The sequence below is a fragment of the Hemiscyllium ocellatum genome, chromosome 4 (genome assembly GCF_020745735.1).
Source record: "Hemiscyllium ocellatum isolate sHemOce1 chromosome 4, sHemOce1.pat.X.cur, whole genome shotgun sequence".
Classification (NCBI taxonomy): Eukaryota; Metazoa; Chordata; class Chondrichthyes; order Orectolobiformes; family Hemiscylliidae; genus Hemiscyllium; species Hemiscyllium ocellatum.
This window is the reverse complement of record NC_083404.1, coordinates 40,551,358-40,566,925: the sequence shown is the minus strand read 5'-3', so window position 1 is coordinate 40,566,925 and position 15,568 is coordinate 40,551,358. Positions and strand designations below refer to the sequence as shown.

The following is a 15,568-nucleotide window of genomic DNA, read 5'->3' as shown; positions in this document are numbered from 1 at the left end:
TCCTCTATATTGGGGAGACGGGCCGCTTACTTGCGGAACGCTTTAGGGAACACCTCTGGGACGCCCGGACCAACCAACCCAACCACCCCGTGGCTCAACACTTTAACTCTCCCTCCCACTCCACCGAGGACATGCAGGTCCTTGGACTCCTCCACCAGCAGAACATAACAACACGACGGCTGGAGGAGGAGCGTCTCATCTTCTGCCTGGGAACCCTCCAACCACAAGGAATGAACTCAGATTTCTCCAGTTTCCTCATTTCCCCTCCCCCCACCTTGTCTCAGTCAGTTCCCTCAATTCAGCACCGCCGTCCTAACCTGCAATCTTCTTCCTAACCTCTCCGCCCCCACCCCACTCTGACCTATCACCCTCACCTTGACCTCCTTCCACCTATCACATCTCCATCGCCCCTCCCCCAAGTCCCTCCTCCCTACCTTTTATCTTAGCCTGCTTGGCACACTCTCCTCATTCCTGATGAAGGGCTTATGCCCGAAACATCGAATTTCCTATTCCTTGGATGCTGCCTAACCTGCTGTGCTTTAACCAGCAACACATTTTCATCTTTAACCACGTGGGAAGGGAAATTGCGGTCTCTAAAGAAGGAGGCCATCTGGTGTGTTCTATGGTGGAACTGGTCCTCCTGGGAGCAGATACGGCAGAGGCGGAGGAATTGGGAATACGGGATGGCATTTTTGCAAGAGATAGGGTGGGAAGACGTGTAATCCAGGTAGTTGTGGGAGTCGGTGGGTTTGTAAAAAATGTCAGTGTCAAGTCGGTCATCATTAATGAAGATGGAGAGGTCCAGGAAGGGGAGCGAAGTGTCAGAGATGGTCCAGGTAAATTTAAGGTCAGGGTGGAATGTGTTGGTGAAGTTGATGAATTGCTCAACCTCCTCGCGGGAGCACGAGGTGGCGCCAATGCAGTCATCAATGTAGCGGAGGAAGAGGTGGGGAGTGGTGCCGGTGTAATTACAGAAGATCAACTGTTCTACGTAGCCAACAAAGAGACAGGCATAGCTGGGGCCCATACGTGTGCCCATGGCTACCCCTTTGGTCTGGAGGAAGTGGGAGGATTCAAAGGAGAAATTGTTCAGGGTGAGGACCAGTTCGGCCAAACGAATGAGAGTGTCGGTGGAAGGGTACTGTTGGGGACGTCTGGAGAAGAAAAAACGGAGGGCTTGGAGGCCCTGGTCATGGCGGATGGAGGTGTAGGGGGATTGGATATCCATGGTGAAGATGAGGCGTTATGGGCTGGGGAAACGGAAGTCTTGGAGGAGGTGGAGGGCATGGGTGGTGTCTTGAACGTATGTTGGGAGTTCCTGGACTGGGGGGATAGGACAGTGTCGAGGTAGGTAGAGATGAGTTCAGTGGGGCAGGAGCATGCTGAGACAATGGGTCGGCCAGGGTGGTCAGGCTTGTGGATCTTGGGAAGGAGGTAGAACCGGGCAGTGCAGGGTTCCCGGACTATGAGGTTGGAAGCTGTGGGTGGGAGATCTCCTGAGGTTCTGTATGGTCTGGGAGATGATGGTTTGGTGGTGGGGGGTGGGGTCATGGTCAAGGGGCGGTAGGAAGAGGTGTCCTTGAGTTGGCGTTTAGCTTCAGCGGTGTAGAGATCAGTGCGCCAGACTACCACTGCACCCCCTTTATCCGCTGGCTTAATGGTGAGGTTGGGATTGAGGACACCTCTTCCTACTGCCTCCTAGACCATGACACCACCCCCCATCACCAAACCATCATCTCCCAGACCATACAGAACCTCATCACCTCAGGAGATCTCCCACCCACAGCTTCTAACCTCATAGTCTGGGAACCCCACACTGCCCGGTTCTACCTCCTTCCCAAGATCCACAAGCCTGACCACCCTGGCCGACCCATTGTCTCAGCATGCTCCTGCCCCACTGAACTCATCTCTACCTACCTCGACACTGTCCTATCCCCCCAGTCCAGGAACTCCCAACATACGTTCAAGACACCACCCATGCCCTCCACCTCCTCCAAGACTTCCGTTTCCCCGGCCCACAACGCCTCATCTTCACCATGGATATCCAATCCCTCTACACCTCCATCCGCCATGACCAGGGCCTCCAAGCCCTCCATTTTTTCCTCTCCAGACGTCCCCAACAGTACCCTTCCACCGACACTCTCATTCGTTTGGCCGAACTGGTCCTCACCCTTAACAATTTTTCCTTTGAATCCTCCCACTTTCTCCAGACCAAAGGGGTAGCCATGGGCACACGTATGGGCCCCAGCTATGCCTGTCTCTTTGTTGGCTACGTAGAACAGTTGATCTTCTGTAATTACACCAGCATCACTCCCCACCTCTTCCTCCGTTACATTGATGACTGCATTGGCGCCACCTCGTGCTCCCGCGAGGAGGTTGAACAATTCATCAACTTCACCAACACATTCCACCCTGACCTTAAATTTACCTGGACCATCTCTGACACCTCCCTCCCCTTCCTGGACCACTCCATCTCCATTAATGACGACCGACTTGACACTGACATTTTTTACAAACCCACCGACTCCCACAACTACCTGGATTACACGTCTTCCCACCCTATCTCTTGCAAAAATGCCATCCCGTATTCCCAATTCCTCCGCCTCTGCCGTATCTGCTCCCAAGAGGACCAGTTCCACCATAGAACACACCAGATGGCCTCCTTCTTTAGAGACCGCAATTTCCCTTCCCACGTGGTTAAAGATGCCCTTCAACGCATCTCGTCCACATCCCGCACCTCCGCCCTCAGACCACACCCCTTCAACCGTAACAAGGACAAAACGCCCTTGGTGCTCACCTTCCACCCTACCAACCTTCGCATAAACCAAATCATCCGCCGACATTTCCGCCACCTCCAAAAAGACCCCACCACCAGGGATATATTTCCCTCCCCACCCCTTTTCGCCTTCCACAAAGACCGTTCCCTCCGTGACTACCTGGTCAGGTCCATGCCCCCCTACGACCCACCCTCCCATCCTGGCACTTTCCCCTGCCACCGCAGGAACTGTAAAACCTGTGCCCATACCTCCTCCCTCACCTCTATCCAAGGCCTTAAAGGAGCCTTCCACATCCATCAAAGTTTTACCTGCACATCCACTAATATCATTTATTGTATCCGTTGTTCCCGATTCGGTCTCTTCTACATTGGGGAGACTGGGCGCCTGCTAGCAGAGCGCTTTAGGGAACATCTCCGAGATACCCGCACCAATCAACCACACCACCCTGTGGCCCAACATTTCAACTCCCCCTTCCCACTCTGTCAAGGACATGGAGGTCCTGGGCCTCCTTCACCGCCGCTCACTCACCACCAGACGCCTGGAGGAAGAACACCTCATCTTCCGCCTCGGAACACTTCAACCCAGGGCATCAATGTGGACTTCAAAAGCTTCTTCATTTCCCCTTCCCCCACCTCACCCTAGTTTCAAACTTCCAGCTCAGCACTGTCCCCATGACTTGTCCGGACTGGTCCAACCTGCCTATCTTCTTTTCCACTCCACCCTCTCCTCCCTGACCTATCGCCTTCCTCTCCTCCCCCACTCACCCATTGTACTCTATGCTACTCTCTCCCCACCCCACCCCCCTCTAGCTTATCTCTCCATGCTTCCAGCTCCCTGCCTTTATTCCTGATGAAGGGCTTTTGCCCAAAACGTCGATTTCGCTGCTTGTTGGATGCTGCCTGAACTGCTGTGCTCTTCCAGCACCACTGATCCAGATCAGTGTAACACTCCCTCAGTACTGCACTGGGAGTATCAGAAAGGCAGCATCACCGTCAATATAACACTCCCTCAGTACTGCACTGGGAGTATCAGAAAGGCAGCATCACCGTCAGTGTAACACTCCCTCAGTACTGCACCGGGAGTATCGGAAAGGCAACATCACTGTCAGTATAACATTCCCTCAGTACTGCACTGGGAGTATCAGAAAGGCAGCATCACCGTCAGTGTAACACTCCCTCAGTACTGCACTGGGAGTTTCAGAAAGACAACTTCACCATCAATGTACACTCCCTCAGTACTGCTCTCGGAGTATCAGCCTAGATTTTCGTACTTAAATCCTCATGTGGGACTTGAACCCAACTCCTTTCCAATGAAGAGGCAAGACTGTTATCCAATGAGCTGAATCTCTTATGTCTTGATGCTCAAAAGGACTAAATATGCAGGGCAATCAAGAAAAACAGGAGGGAAGCCATTAACCAGAGAGCTCTTTCAAGGAGCCGAGTTAAACAGCACACAACACCAGCTTATAGTCTAACAGGTTTATTTGGAAGCACTGGTTTTCGGAGCGCTGCTCCTTCATCAGGTGGTTATGGAGTATGAGATCATAGGACATAGAATTTATAGCAAAAGTTTACAGTGTGATTTAACTGAAATTATACATTGAAGAAGACCCAGATTGTTTGTTAAGTCTCTCATCTTTTAGAATGGGCATGTTGGTTTCAGTTCTTGCATATGTAAACCCAGAACTTGCATAAAGTTACATTCTCAAGTGAACTTTAACAATAGGTGTCATGTTGGCCCAGGTTATGCATTGAAGGTGTGAGTGCCCTGTGTGAGGCTGTCTGTGCCCCAATGTTCAGACTGACCCTGATCTAACAAATGGATTTACAGAATCTTGCATGGATTCATGCAGTTTTTGAGCAAAATAAAATGTACTTCTCAAAGTCCAAATTCGTGTGTGTGTGTGTGTGTGTGTGTGTGTGTGTGTGTATGTGTGTGTGACAGAGTGCGTGTATGTGCAGGAGTGTGAGTGTGAGTGTGAGGCTATGTCGAAGGCATCCTAAAACCCATTGTAGAGTCGTGACACTACAGATTTCTTATAGGAACCCACGGACCAGTCGAACTGGGAACATTCCTCGTCACAATGGATATTCAGCAAACTACACCAGCATCCCCCACAATGATGGCATCACTGCAACAGCCTCAGTACTCAGCACCAACAACAGCCAACCTCCAGGCACTGTCCTACAACTCACCTGCTTTATCCTTGACCACATTTTCACCTTTGAAAACCAGTTCTTCATCTAGACACATGGAACAGCCAAATTTGCACCCCAATATGCAACATTTTCATACACAGATTCAAACAAGATTTCTTCTCTACACAATACCTGCAACCAAGACTATACACCAGATATATTGATGACATTTTCTTCCTCTGGACCCATGGCGAGAAGTTGCTGAAACAACTACACAGTGATATCAATGCATTTCATCCCACCATCAAACTCACTACTCTCTAGTTGAATTGGCCATGCTAAATTGCCCGTAGTGTTAGGTAAGGGGTAAATGTAGGGGTGTGGGTGGGTTGCACTTCGGCGGGTTGGTGTGGACTTGTTGGGCCGAAGGGCCTGTTTCCACACTGTAAGTAATCTAATCTAATCTAGTATCTGCCTCATTCTTGGACACATCTCCAACAAGGATGGGCACCTCACTCTACCACAAACCCATGGATAACCTCACGATGCTACACTTCTTCACCTTCCACCTGAAACATATTTAAACAGCCATCCCCTATGAACAAGCCCTACGCATACATAGAATCTCTTCAGATGAGGAGGAACATGATGGGCACCTGGAAGTACTCAAGGGTGCCCTCATAGGAACAGGTACGATGCACAACTCATTGACTGCCAGTTCAGACGTGCCACAGCAAGAAACTGTAATGATCTCCTCAGGAAACAGACACGAGCTGCCACCGACAGGGTACCTTCGTTGTCCAGTACTCCCCAGAAGCTGAAAACTATGCCATGTTCTTTGCAGCCTGCACACATTATAGCCAAGTTTGGTACCCATGGGGATGGCCTCAACTGGGACCTTGGGTTCATGTCAAACTATGTATGACCTCACTGCACAAACACACACAGACACAAAGGCACACACAGACATACACTCAGAGACAGACACACGCACACACACACACACTCGCTCACACACACACTCACAAACACACACACACACACAGAAACACACACATTCCTACAGACCCATACACTCATGCAGACCCTCTATCATACACAAGCTCTCTCTCATATGCTCACACATACACACTCACACTTACACACACATGCATTCTCTCACAGACTTATACCCCTTTACACTCACACTCACATGCATACACATACACACATTCTCTCACAAACACTCATACCTCCCCGCACACACACATCTACATGCATTCAAATATATCAGTTTGTGGGGTGAATCTGTACTTGCAGAATTACATTTTGTTTTGCTCAAAAACTGCATGAATTCAAGTAGGATTCTGTAAATCTCTTTTTTAGATTAGAATCAGTCTGAATATTGGGGGACAGACAACCTCACACAGGGCACCTCACACCTTCAATGCATTATCTGGGCTGACATGGCACCTATTGTTAAAGTTCATTTGAGAATGTAACTTTAAGAAAGTTCTGGGTTTACATATGCAAGAACTGAAACCAACATGCCCACTCTAAAAGATGAGAGACTTAACAAACAATCAGGGTCTTTTTCAATGTATAATTTCAGTTAAATTACACTGTAAACTTTTGCTATAAATTCTGTGTCCTCCAATCTTATATTCCTCAACACCTGATGAAAAATCAGTGCTCTTAAAGCTAGTGCTTCCAATTAAAACTGTTGGACTATAACCTGGTGTTGTGTGATTTTTAACTTTGTACACCCCAGTCCAACACCAGCACTTCCAAATCGTAAAAGTTGAAAGGTCTACTTTGGCTATATGATTCTGTTATGAATTTGTACTTGAACAAAAGTTTTATTTAGAATATAAAATTGGAAGGTGTGGCACATGAATCAAACAAACAAATGGGTACACATCACTGCTCAATCTTCCAACAGTCATTAGACATTAATCGAATGTAGTTTAACCAATGCATCTCATTGTTGCTGTGCCCTTTGTGTCCACTGTAAGGTTGTTTCTTGCAGATCATCAAATGCATACTGCCATCTGGTGCACATGCTAGTGAAAAACATCAGAATTCATCAAGAAATGGAGGGTAATTCTTCGAAATAGCTCTCAGTAGATGGTGAAGAAGAGCTTTCTATTTATTTGGCTCTGGGTACGTTGAAGGCATCAGTGGTTTCTGCTAAGATTACTTACTATTCTTTCTTTCGACACTGCGTTTGTTGAGATGAGTGATCTCCAGAAGAAGTAAATGGCTTTGAAGAAAGATGTCAGTGAAGATATTTCAAAACTAATTCTTTGGAGGTGAGAATTGCAGACGCCACCAACACTTATCACCCATCACAGCTTGTCTGAGAGGTGGGCTGCCTTCTTGAAGCATATAATGGAATGATTTTCTGGGCCACTTCTGGGCATGGTTATGCGTTGTTCTCATCTTTTGTGGGATCAACAAACAATAGAACAACGATCACCAAATAACCTCAATGAAAAATTCATTAACATTTTGCCTTATTTACATATGTTAATCTAATAATGGTCAATTTGAATTACACATTGCACAGTGGATACAACAAAGTTAGGTGTTGCTTTATTCCAAGGTTGCTAAGTGATCAATGATAGAGTTCTATTTCAGTTATGGTGACTGTAAGCTCCCGTGTGCGGTGAGATCTTGCACTGTTCCTGGGAGCAGGAAGCAAGATAGCTGTGGGAAATTAATTGAGCGTGAGGCTAAAAACCATGAAACTCAAACCAAATAAAAGTTTGCATTAAGTTCTTGGACCTCTAAGGGCAGGTTATGTTTCCCAGTGACAAATACCAGGAAGCGGTTTCACATGAATTTGCATTTTGTGCATGGAAAAGGGTGGTATGGTGGCTCAGTGGTTAGCACTGCTGCCTCACAGCACCAGGGTCCCAGGTTCGATTCCAGCCTCAGGTGACTCTCGTGTGGAGTTTGCACATTCTCCCCGTGTCTGCGTGGGTGTGCTCTGGTTCCTCCCACAGTCCAAAGATGTGCAGGTCAGGTGAATTGGCCACGCTAAATTGCTCATGGCGATAGGTGCATTAGTCAAAGGGAATGGGTCTAGGCGGGTTACTCTTCAGGGGGTTAGTGTGGACTGGTTTCCACCCTGTAGGGAATCTAACTTAAAAAAAAGGCCAAATTGCTAGAATGAATTAATTGAATGATCAATTTGTGCTACCAATTTAGAAGTGCATTTAAGAACTGTGCAGCAAGTGAGGTACTGTACTTGCTAGACTTTGGAATGACTAGCTGCTGCTTTATATAATTTTTTTTATACACATACGTGCCATGACATGATTAACATCAGGTGGTGGCTGTCCAAATTGTATCAGGCACAGAGGATTACTGAGGGAGGGAAATTCAACAGATTCAAGTATGGGTCAAGGAGGCTGGTCAAGGATGGTTGTTTGTTTTTTATTTGTAAAATGTACATTTACTGCAACATTAAAGTCCCCAGGTTTGGGCGGCATGGTGGCACAGTGGTTAGCACTGCTGTCTCACAGCGCCTGAGACCCGGGTTCAATTCCCGACTCAGGCGACTGACTGTGTGGCGTTTGCACATTCTCCCCGTGTCTGCGTGGGTTTCCTCCGGGTGCTCCGGTTTCCTCCCACAGTCCAAAGATGTGCGGGTCAGGTGAATTGGCCATGCTAAATTGCCCATAGTGTTAGGTAAGGGGCAAATGTAGGGTATGGGTGGGTTGCGCTTCGGCGGGTCGGTGTGGACTTGTTGGGCCGAAGGGCCTGTTTCCACACTGTAAGTAATCTAATCTAAAGGTATTCAAAGTGCAACACATTTTTAACTTTTGCAGACAAGGCATCAGGCTGGAAGTGGAAAGACCTCTATCCACAACCAGGACAAGTCCTTTCTAATCTCTGGTATAACAATTGAGGTAGAATTCCCAGTGTGTCCAATGAGTACATTCACTTAAACATTGGCGACCCAGCTTTGTAATGTGATAACAGCATTGACATCTGTCACATTGAATTGAATTGAATTGATTGTCATGTGTACCGAGGCACAGCGAAAAGCTTTGTCTTGCGAGCAATGCAGGCAGATCACAGAGTTAAGTAGCTTAGATAGTAAGAATCACATGTAAACCCAGACTGGGTAAGGGTGGCAAATTTCCTTCATTAAAGGTTATTAATATCTTAGGTCGCTTTCACTCAGATCAGTTTCATATTTCCAAATTTTTAAAATGAACTCAAGTTGGGATTTGAAGATGTGCTCCGGCAGAATTGATGAGCTAAATGTCCTCTTACTATGTCATGGTGATTCTAAGAGTCTGGATTATTCATTAAGTTACATGATTTATAAGACATCCTGGGTCATGACTACAAAGTGTTGTGAATAAAATGAAAACTTCTTCTTGTTACAAAGAACAGCTGTGTATATAATGCAGAGAAATCCTTTCTTTAAATAGTGACAATTGAACTCTTCAGTTCCTTATTCTGACTGTGAATCTAAATCAATAATCATTGAAATCATTTCAAATCTGGAGCAAAGTTGGAGTTGGATTCAGTTGGAGTTGGATTCAGTTGTAAGTTATTTTTGCTCTTGTAGTCAATAACAGTAATGTCTGAAGAGATGTGGGTAATTAATTCCCAGCATCCCAAGTACTTGAAAGAGGAGAATCACAATTCAATCTTGGTTGATCTATCAGGAAACAGAGAAGGAGCTTAAACTTCAACAATAATGAGACGTGCAGAGAAGCAATAGGCTATAAAACAGTGGCATACTCTCAAATCTAAAGAGAAGAAATAGATTGCAGAGCTGTGTTGTTTTCTCTGACAATCGCAGCTAATCACCTGGATTAATACCAGGATTGTGTCTGTTCATTCTCACACCTTATGTTTGAGCATCAAATTTATTTATTCAGGACTAAAACGTTAGTTTTACTGTCAGGCTAACATAATCCTTCAGTTCTATAATGTTCCCTCAGATCTGGAAAAAGGTTAGGACTGTAATAGGCTTGCAATATATACCAAGGCAGGGAAAGGTGGAAGAGGTGGTGGTGGTTGGGTGGGCGGGGAGGGGGGGAGGTGGTGCAGGGGAGCAGGGAGCAGGTGGACAGGAAGGAACAACAGGGAAGGTCCATGATAGGTGGAGGACAAGAGAGGTTAAATTCCAAGTGGTGATGATGGTCCAAGAAAAAGCGAGATGGTAATGGATGAGAAAAGGAACAGGAGACGGGCCCAGAGGTGGTGTGAATGGTAACAGCAGGATCCTAACCAGCATCTGCTTTTCAAGGAATAATGGGAGCAGTAGTTATAATCTGAAAGTGTTGAACTCAGTGCTGAGTCCAGGATGCCATCAAATGTCCAGTTAAAAGAGGGGCTGCAGTTCCTCGAGTTTCTGCTGTGGTTTATTATGAAGATTAACTCTGTTTCTCTCTCCACAAATGCAACCTGACATATTGAACATTTTGATTTTTATTTCAGATTTTCAGCATCTAACAATAATTTGTGTTTGTAACCACAGTGCATCTTTTTTACCTGCTCCTACCCTGATAATTACTCCATGATAATCGATTTCATAGAGTCATGGAGATGTACAGCAGGGAAACAGATCCTTCGGTCCAACCCGTCCATGCTGACCAGATATCTCAACCCAATCTAGTCCCACCTGCCAGTGTCCGGCCCATATCCCTCCAAACCCTTCCTATTCATATACCCATCCAAATGCCTCTTAAATGTTGCAATTGTATCAGCCTCTACCACTTCCTCTGGCAGCTCATTCCATACACATACTACCCTCTGTATGAAACAGTTTCCCCTTAGGTCACTTTTATATCTTTCCCCTCTCACCCTAAACCTGTGCCCTCTAGTTCTGGACTCACCCACCCCAGGGAAAGACTTTGCCTATTTACCCGATCCATGCCCCTCATAATTTTGTAAAGCTCTATAAGGTCATCCCTCAGCCTCCGACGCCACAGGGAAAACAGCCACAGCCTGTTCAGCCTCTCTCTATAGCTCAAATCCTCCAACCCCGGCAACATCCTTGTTAGTCTTTTCTGAACCCTTTCAAGTTTCACAACATGGGCGGCACGGTGGCACAGTGGTTAGCACTGCTGCCTCACAGCGCCTGAGACCCGGGTTCAATTCCCGACTCAGGCGACTGACTGTGTGGAGTTTGCACGTTCTCCCCGTGTCTGCGTGGGTTTCCTCCGGGTGCTCCGGTTTCCTCCCACAGTCCAAAGATGTGCGGGTCAGGTGAATTGGCCATGCTAAATTGCCCGTAGTGTTAGGTAAGGGGTAAATGTAGGGGTATGGGTGGGTTGCGCTTCGGCGGGTCGGTGTGGACTTGTTGGGCCGAAGGGCCTGTTTCCACACTGTAAGTAATCTAATCCAAACATCTTTTCGATAGGAAGGAGACTAGAATTGCACGCAATATTCCAACAGTGGCCTAACAAATGTTTGTACAGCTGCAATGTGACCTCCCAACTCCTGTACTCAATACTCTGACCAATAAAGGAAAGCATACCAAACACCGTCTTCACTAACCTATCTACCTTTCAAGGAACTATAAACCTGCACTCCAAAGTCTCTTTGTTCAGCAACGGTCCTTACCATTAAGATTTGCTTTCCCAAAATGCAGCACCTTGCATTTATCTGAATTAAACTAATCTGCCACTTCTCAGCCCATTGGCCCATCTGATCAAGATCCCGTTGTACTCTGAGATAACCTTCTTTGCTGACCACTTCACCTCCAACTTTGGGGTCATCTGCAAACTTACTAACTGTACCTCTTATGCTCGCATCCAAATCATTTTATGTGCATGACAAAAAGTAGAGGGCCCAGCACCGATCCTTGTGGCACTCCACTGGTCACAGGCCTCCAGTCTGAAAAACAACCCTCCACCACCACCCTGCATCTTCTACCTTTGAGCCAGTTCTGTATCCAAAATGGCTAGTTCTCCCTGTATTCCATGAGATCTAACCTTGCTAATCAGTCTTCCATGGGGAACCTTGTCGAACGCCTTACTGAAGTCCATATAGGTCACATCTTCTCCTCTGCCCTCATCAATCTCCTTTGTTACTTCTTCAAAAAACTCAATCAAGTTTGTGAGATATGAGAGTTGTGAGAGTTGTTGATCAATCACACTGATTAGTCTGTAGCAATGAGTTTATAATACAGTACACCCAGACATGATATGAAGAAACATCTCAGTGGTTAAGAACTGTCAGTTTACACCACCATCTTTCTTCCCGAGCTCACTCCACTCATTACCTGTCATGCCTCCAATTGTGGGAAATATTGGCATTTTACAGTAGTAATAACAATGAAGTTGTGAGCACTAACTATCATCAACACACTTTTGATCTTTATTTTGTGTGTGCAGAAGTAAGACACATGGAAAGACACAACTCGATCAAAGACGCTCTCTGGACGGTCCGAAACCTGTTGACCTTCCAGCTGAAGGAGTTGACCCCGACTGAGTGTTGCAAACTGGCACATTCCAAGCTCCAGGACTACGTGTTGAGGGACGCGCTGAAGCCTGGGGCAGCTGCTGCCAAAACATGGTGGGGAAAGACCACCGTCTAACATTAGCCTGCCAAAAAAGAACAGGGGGCCCACTCAGTAAGTGGGCTCTGCTGAAGCCTCAGCTAAATATATGGATGGAAAACGTACAGACCTGTGTGTGTGTATATAAAACTAATTCCGATCTCTGTATGTAAAGAAATGCAAGATGTGCCTATGAATGGCACCACTAATTGTACAGATCATCAAAATATTTAATGAATAAAGTATATTTCTGAAATAAAAAAAAGGTGTGCAAACCTTTATTCAGTTTCCACCACCAGGAAGAAAAGTAAACACCCGAGTGGCCAGTGACAAGCAGTGCCCTTCACATCAAAGGGCAATGCTGTGTGATCAAACAGTGAAGGGGAGGGCAGGGATTAAATCAAAATAGAGTTGGAGGGGGAAATAATACTCTCCATTCCCTGCGGCGCCCACCTCTCCCTGAACAACTCCAGGGTGTTGGTGGACACCGTGTGCTCCTTCTCCAGTGACACCCGGGCTCTAACGTAACCGCGGAAGAGGGGCAGGCAACCGGCCCTATTGACCCCCTCCACGGCCCCTGCCTGGTCCTGTTTATGGCCAGTGTGGCCAGGCCAACACACTTTTGAATCTGACAGCAGCTCTAAGAGTCCACGCATGCACCCTTAAAAAGTAGAAATCTGTATGTTATAATCAATGATTCCCCATCGGGTGCACCGTTGGAGTCTGCCGAGACAGCAATCTATCAGTATTCATTGAACTATTGAAAAACTTTCCTTTAAGACTTTAATATCTCAATTAAAGACCCTTGGAAAAGGTTGCTATCTGTTAATGAGTTGTAACTGAGTTTCTAACGGTGCATTTAATGGCAATTATTTCTGGAAAGCTGATTGTATATTTGTGTAAAGATCAATTTTTCCACCCGGATTAATATTAAACCTTAGGCTTTTAAGTAGTTTTTCAGTTGACTGTGTTTCAGTTTTTAATGTATATGTCCCAATCATTTATTTCATTATCTGCAAAAATTAATTTAAAACGATTAGCACTTTATTCTCTGCTTTGCTGTCTGATTAACTGCTTCATCTGATTGATGACTTCACTGCTGTTGGACACCTGGAGATCCATCCTCTCAATTAATGCTAGATATAAACTGACTTCAAGAAGGGGGATCTCGTAGACCTTTGTGAGCAGCTTTCTTTGAGGCTGTTAGCAAGTGCTGCCACTTTGCTGGTGATCATCAGATTTGGGTTGATATTCGTTTCCTAAGACGTTTCTGTTTCGGGATGTTGCAGTGTTAGATTTCTCTTCCTTGACAATGACCCAAACCAAGCCCCCACATTGGACTTAATTATTTTCCTGCAAACTTTCATATCTTAATATAATTTTGCAGTGAAGAAATTAAATGTAGAGGCAGCAAGCATTAAAGGTCTCTCTCTAAATCTGACTCAAACTCAGAACAAACTGTTAAGTTTGTCGTAGTTCTCTTTCTCATCAAGAGTCTGTTATGGTGGTTAGATCACCCTTCAATCTTCTTAACTCAACAGAACACAAGTTACGCCTGTATAACTTCACTTCATTGTTTAATGTTTTAATCTCTGACATATATCTGACGAATCTGCTGACACACACATCCGCCCTTAGGTGCAGTGCTGGTAAACTGATGGACCAGGTTAATGCCCTGATTGGAAGTTCGACATTGAAGGGAAGATATGCTCTTTCTTTTGCATTCTCTTCTTTGATTTTGCTTCATTGTTAATGATTCACATCTTATTTATAGTGAATCTTCAGGTGGGAGCACAACCCAATGAGGGCAACGTTTTGTCAGCTGCAGTGGGTGGGGATTGTAGATCATCATTCGCTGGTGCAGGGACTACTGTATCTGGTTCCTTCCTGTAATGGCACTTTTCCAGAGCAACTTGAAAATGTAGCTTGTTAAATTTCTGTGTTCAACGTGCAGACTTTGTTATCAAGTGTCACGTGTAGACTGCTCCCAGGTGTTGGGGTCAGTTTAGCAAGAAATGAAGTTTAGTTTGCACGAGCCCTTGTATCTCAGCTTGGCCACCTCCATGAGTCCACTGGCACCATCAGTGCATCAATTAGTTAGCAACCATCATCCATTGCAACAGTATCATTTCGCTATCATGGCTGATGTCTTTCAGGATGTCCCAAAGTGCTGTACAGCTGATGAATTACATGTTTAAAAACTATTCTTATGTATGCAGCACAGCAACCAACTTATTCACTGCAATTTGTCTCACAAAACAGCAATGGGATAAACGATTAGATCATTTGCTTTTGGTGATGGATTTTGAAGATAAATATTGACCCAGAATGCTTGGGAGAACACGCCTGCTTTTCGAATAGCAGCATTTGCACCATCAGAGCTGGCAGACTGAGCTGGAGTCTAATGTCGCAACTAAAAATCACCACCTCCTCAGCATTGCACGGGGAGTATCAGCCTAGATAATGTGTTCAAGCCTGTAAAATGAGACTTGAATCCAACGTCTCTGACACAGAGACGAGAACTAAGGCTGAGTAGTCTGCCATGACTTGTCAAGAGGAAGAAAGAACTGTCCTTGGAACAGTCTACTATGTTAACATTTGTATACAGATTCAAGTTGTTGTTGTCTTTAAACATTACAGCATCCTGGATGGCCATATGAGATGGTTAACATTATGCCTCATAACTAAAACGTGAGTCAATGCAATGGGCAGCAAGGAATCTTTCTTAATCTGAAGCAATTGCCGTATCATAGCAAAAATATTGTTTATTTGACAAACATTCACTGAACCTTAAAAAACAATAACAGAGACTTCATTTGCAATGTTTCTTGCAGGTGAGCCTACTACCTATCACTTCATCTACAAACTTGCCACTCCTTGTTGAGGTGAGAGTGATGTTAGCGTGAGGTGCGGAATCCCAGATTATCCACCATGTTCTGAAGAAGGGTGACTGGATCTGAAACATTAACTCTGCTTTCTCTCCCCAGATGCTGAGTCTTCCCAGCAATGGCTGTATCTGTTTCTGATTTCTACCACCTGCAGTTTTGTTAATCCACGTGTTCAGCTTGCGTCAGGAAACTGCTACCCTTAGGAGGTTTGAACTACAAGGTGCAGGTAGAATATTATGTCAGTAAAACCCCATG

The 15,568-nt window shown here is 45.7% G+C and overlaps 1 protein-coding gene across 1 annotated transcript in view; it reads left to right on the top strand.

Annotated features, from left to right (window-relative positions):
• Positions 1-12,637, top strand: part of angpt1 (angiopoietin 1) — a 278,875-nt gene extending 266,238 nt beyond the window's left edge. Inside the window, exon 10 of the mRNA XM_060824233.1 lies at positions 12,262-12,637. Within this exon, the coding sequence (XP_060680216.1) occupies positions 12,262-12,464 (203 nt within the window). The 3' untranslated portion in view covers positions 12,465-12,637. The remainder of the gene's footprint in view (positions 1-12,261) is intronic.
• Positions 12,638-15,568: the final 2,931 nt, after the last annotated feature.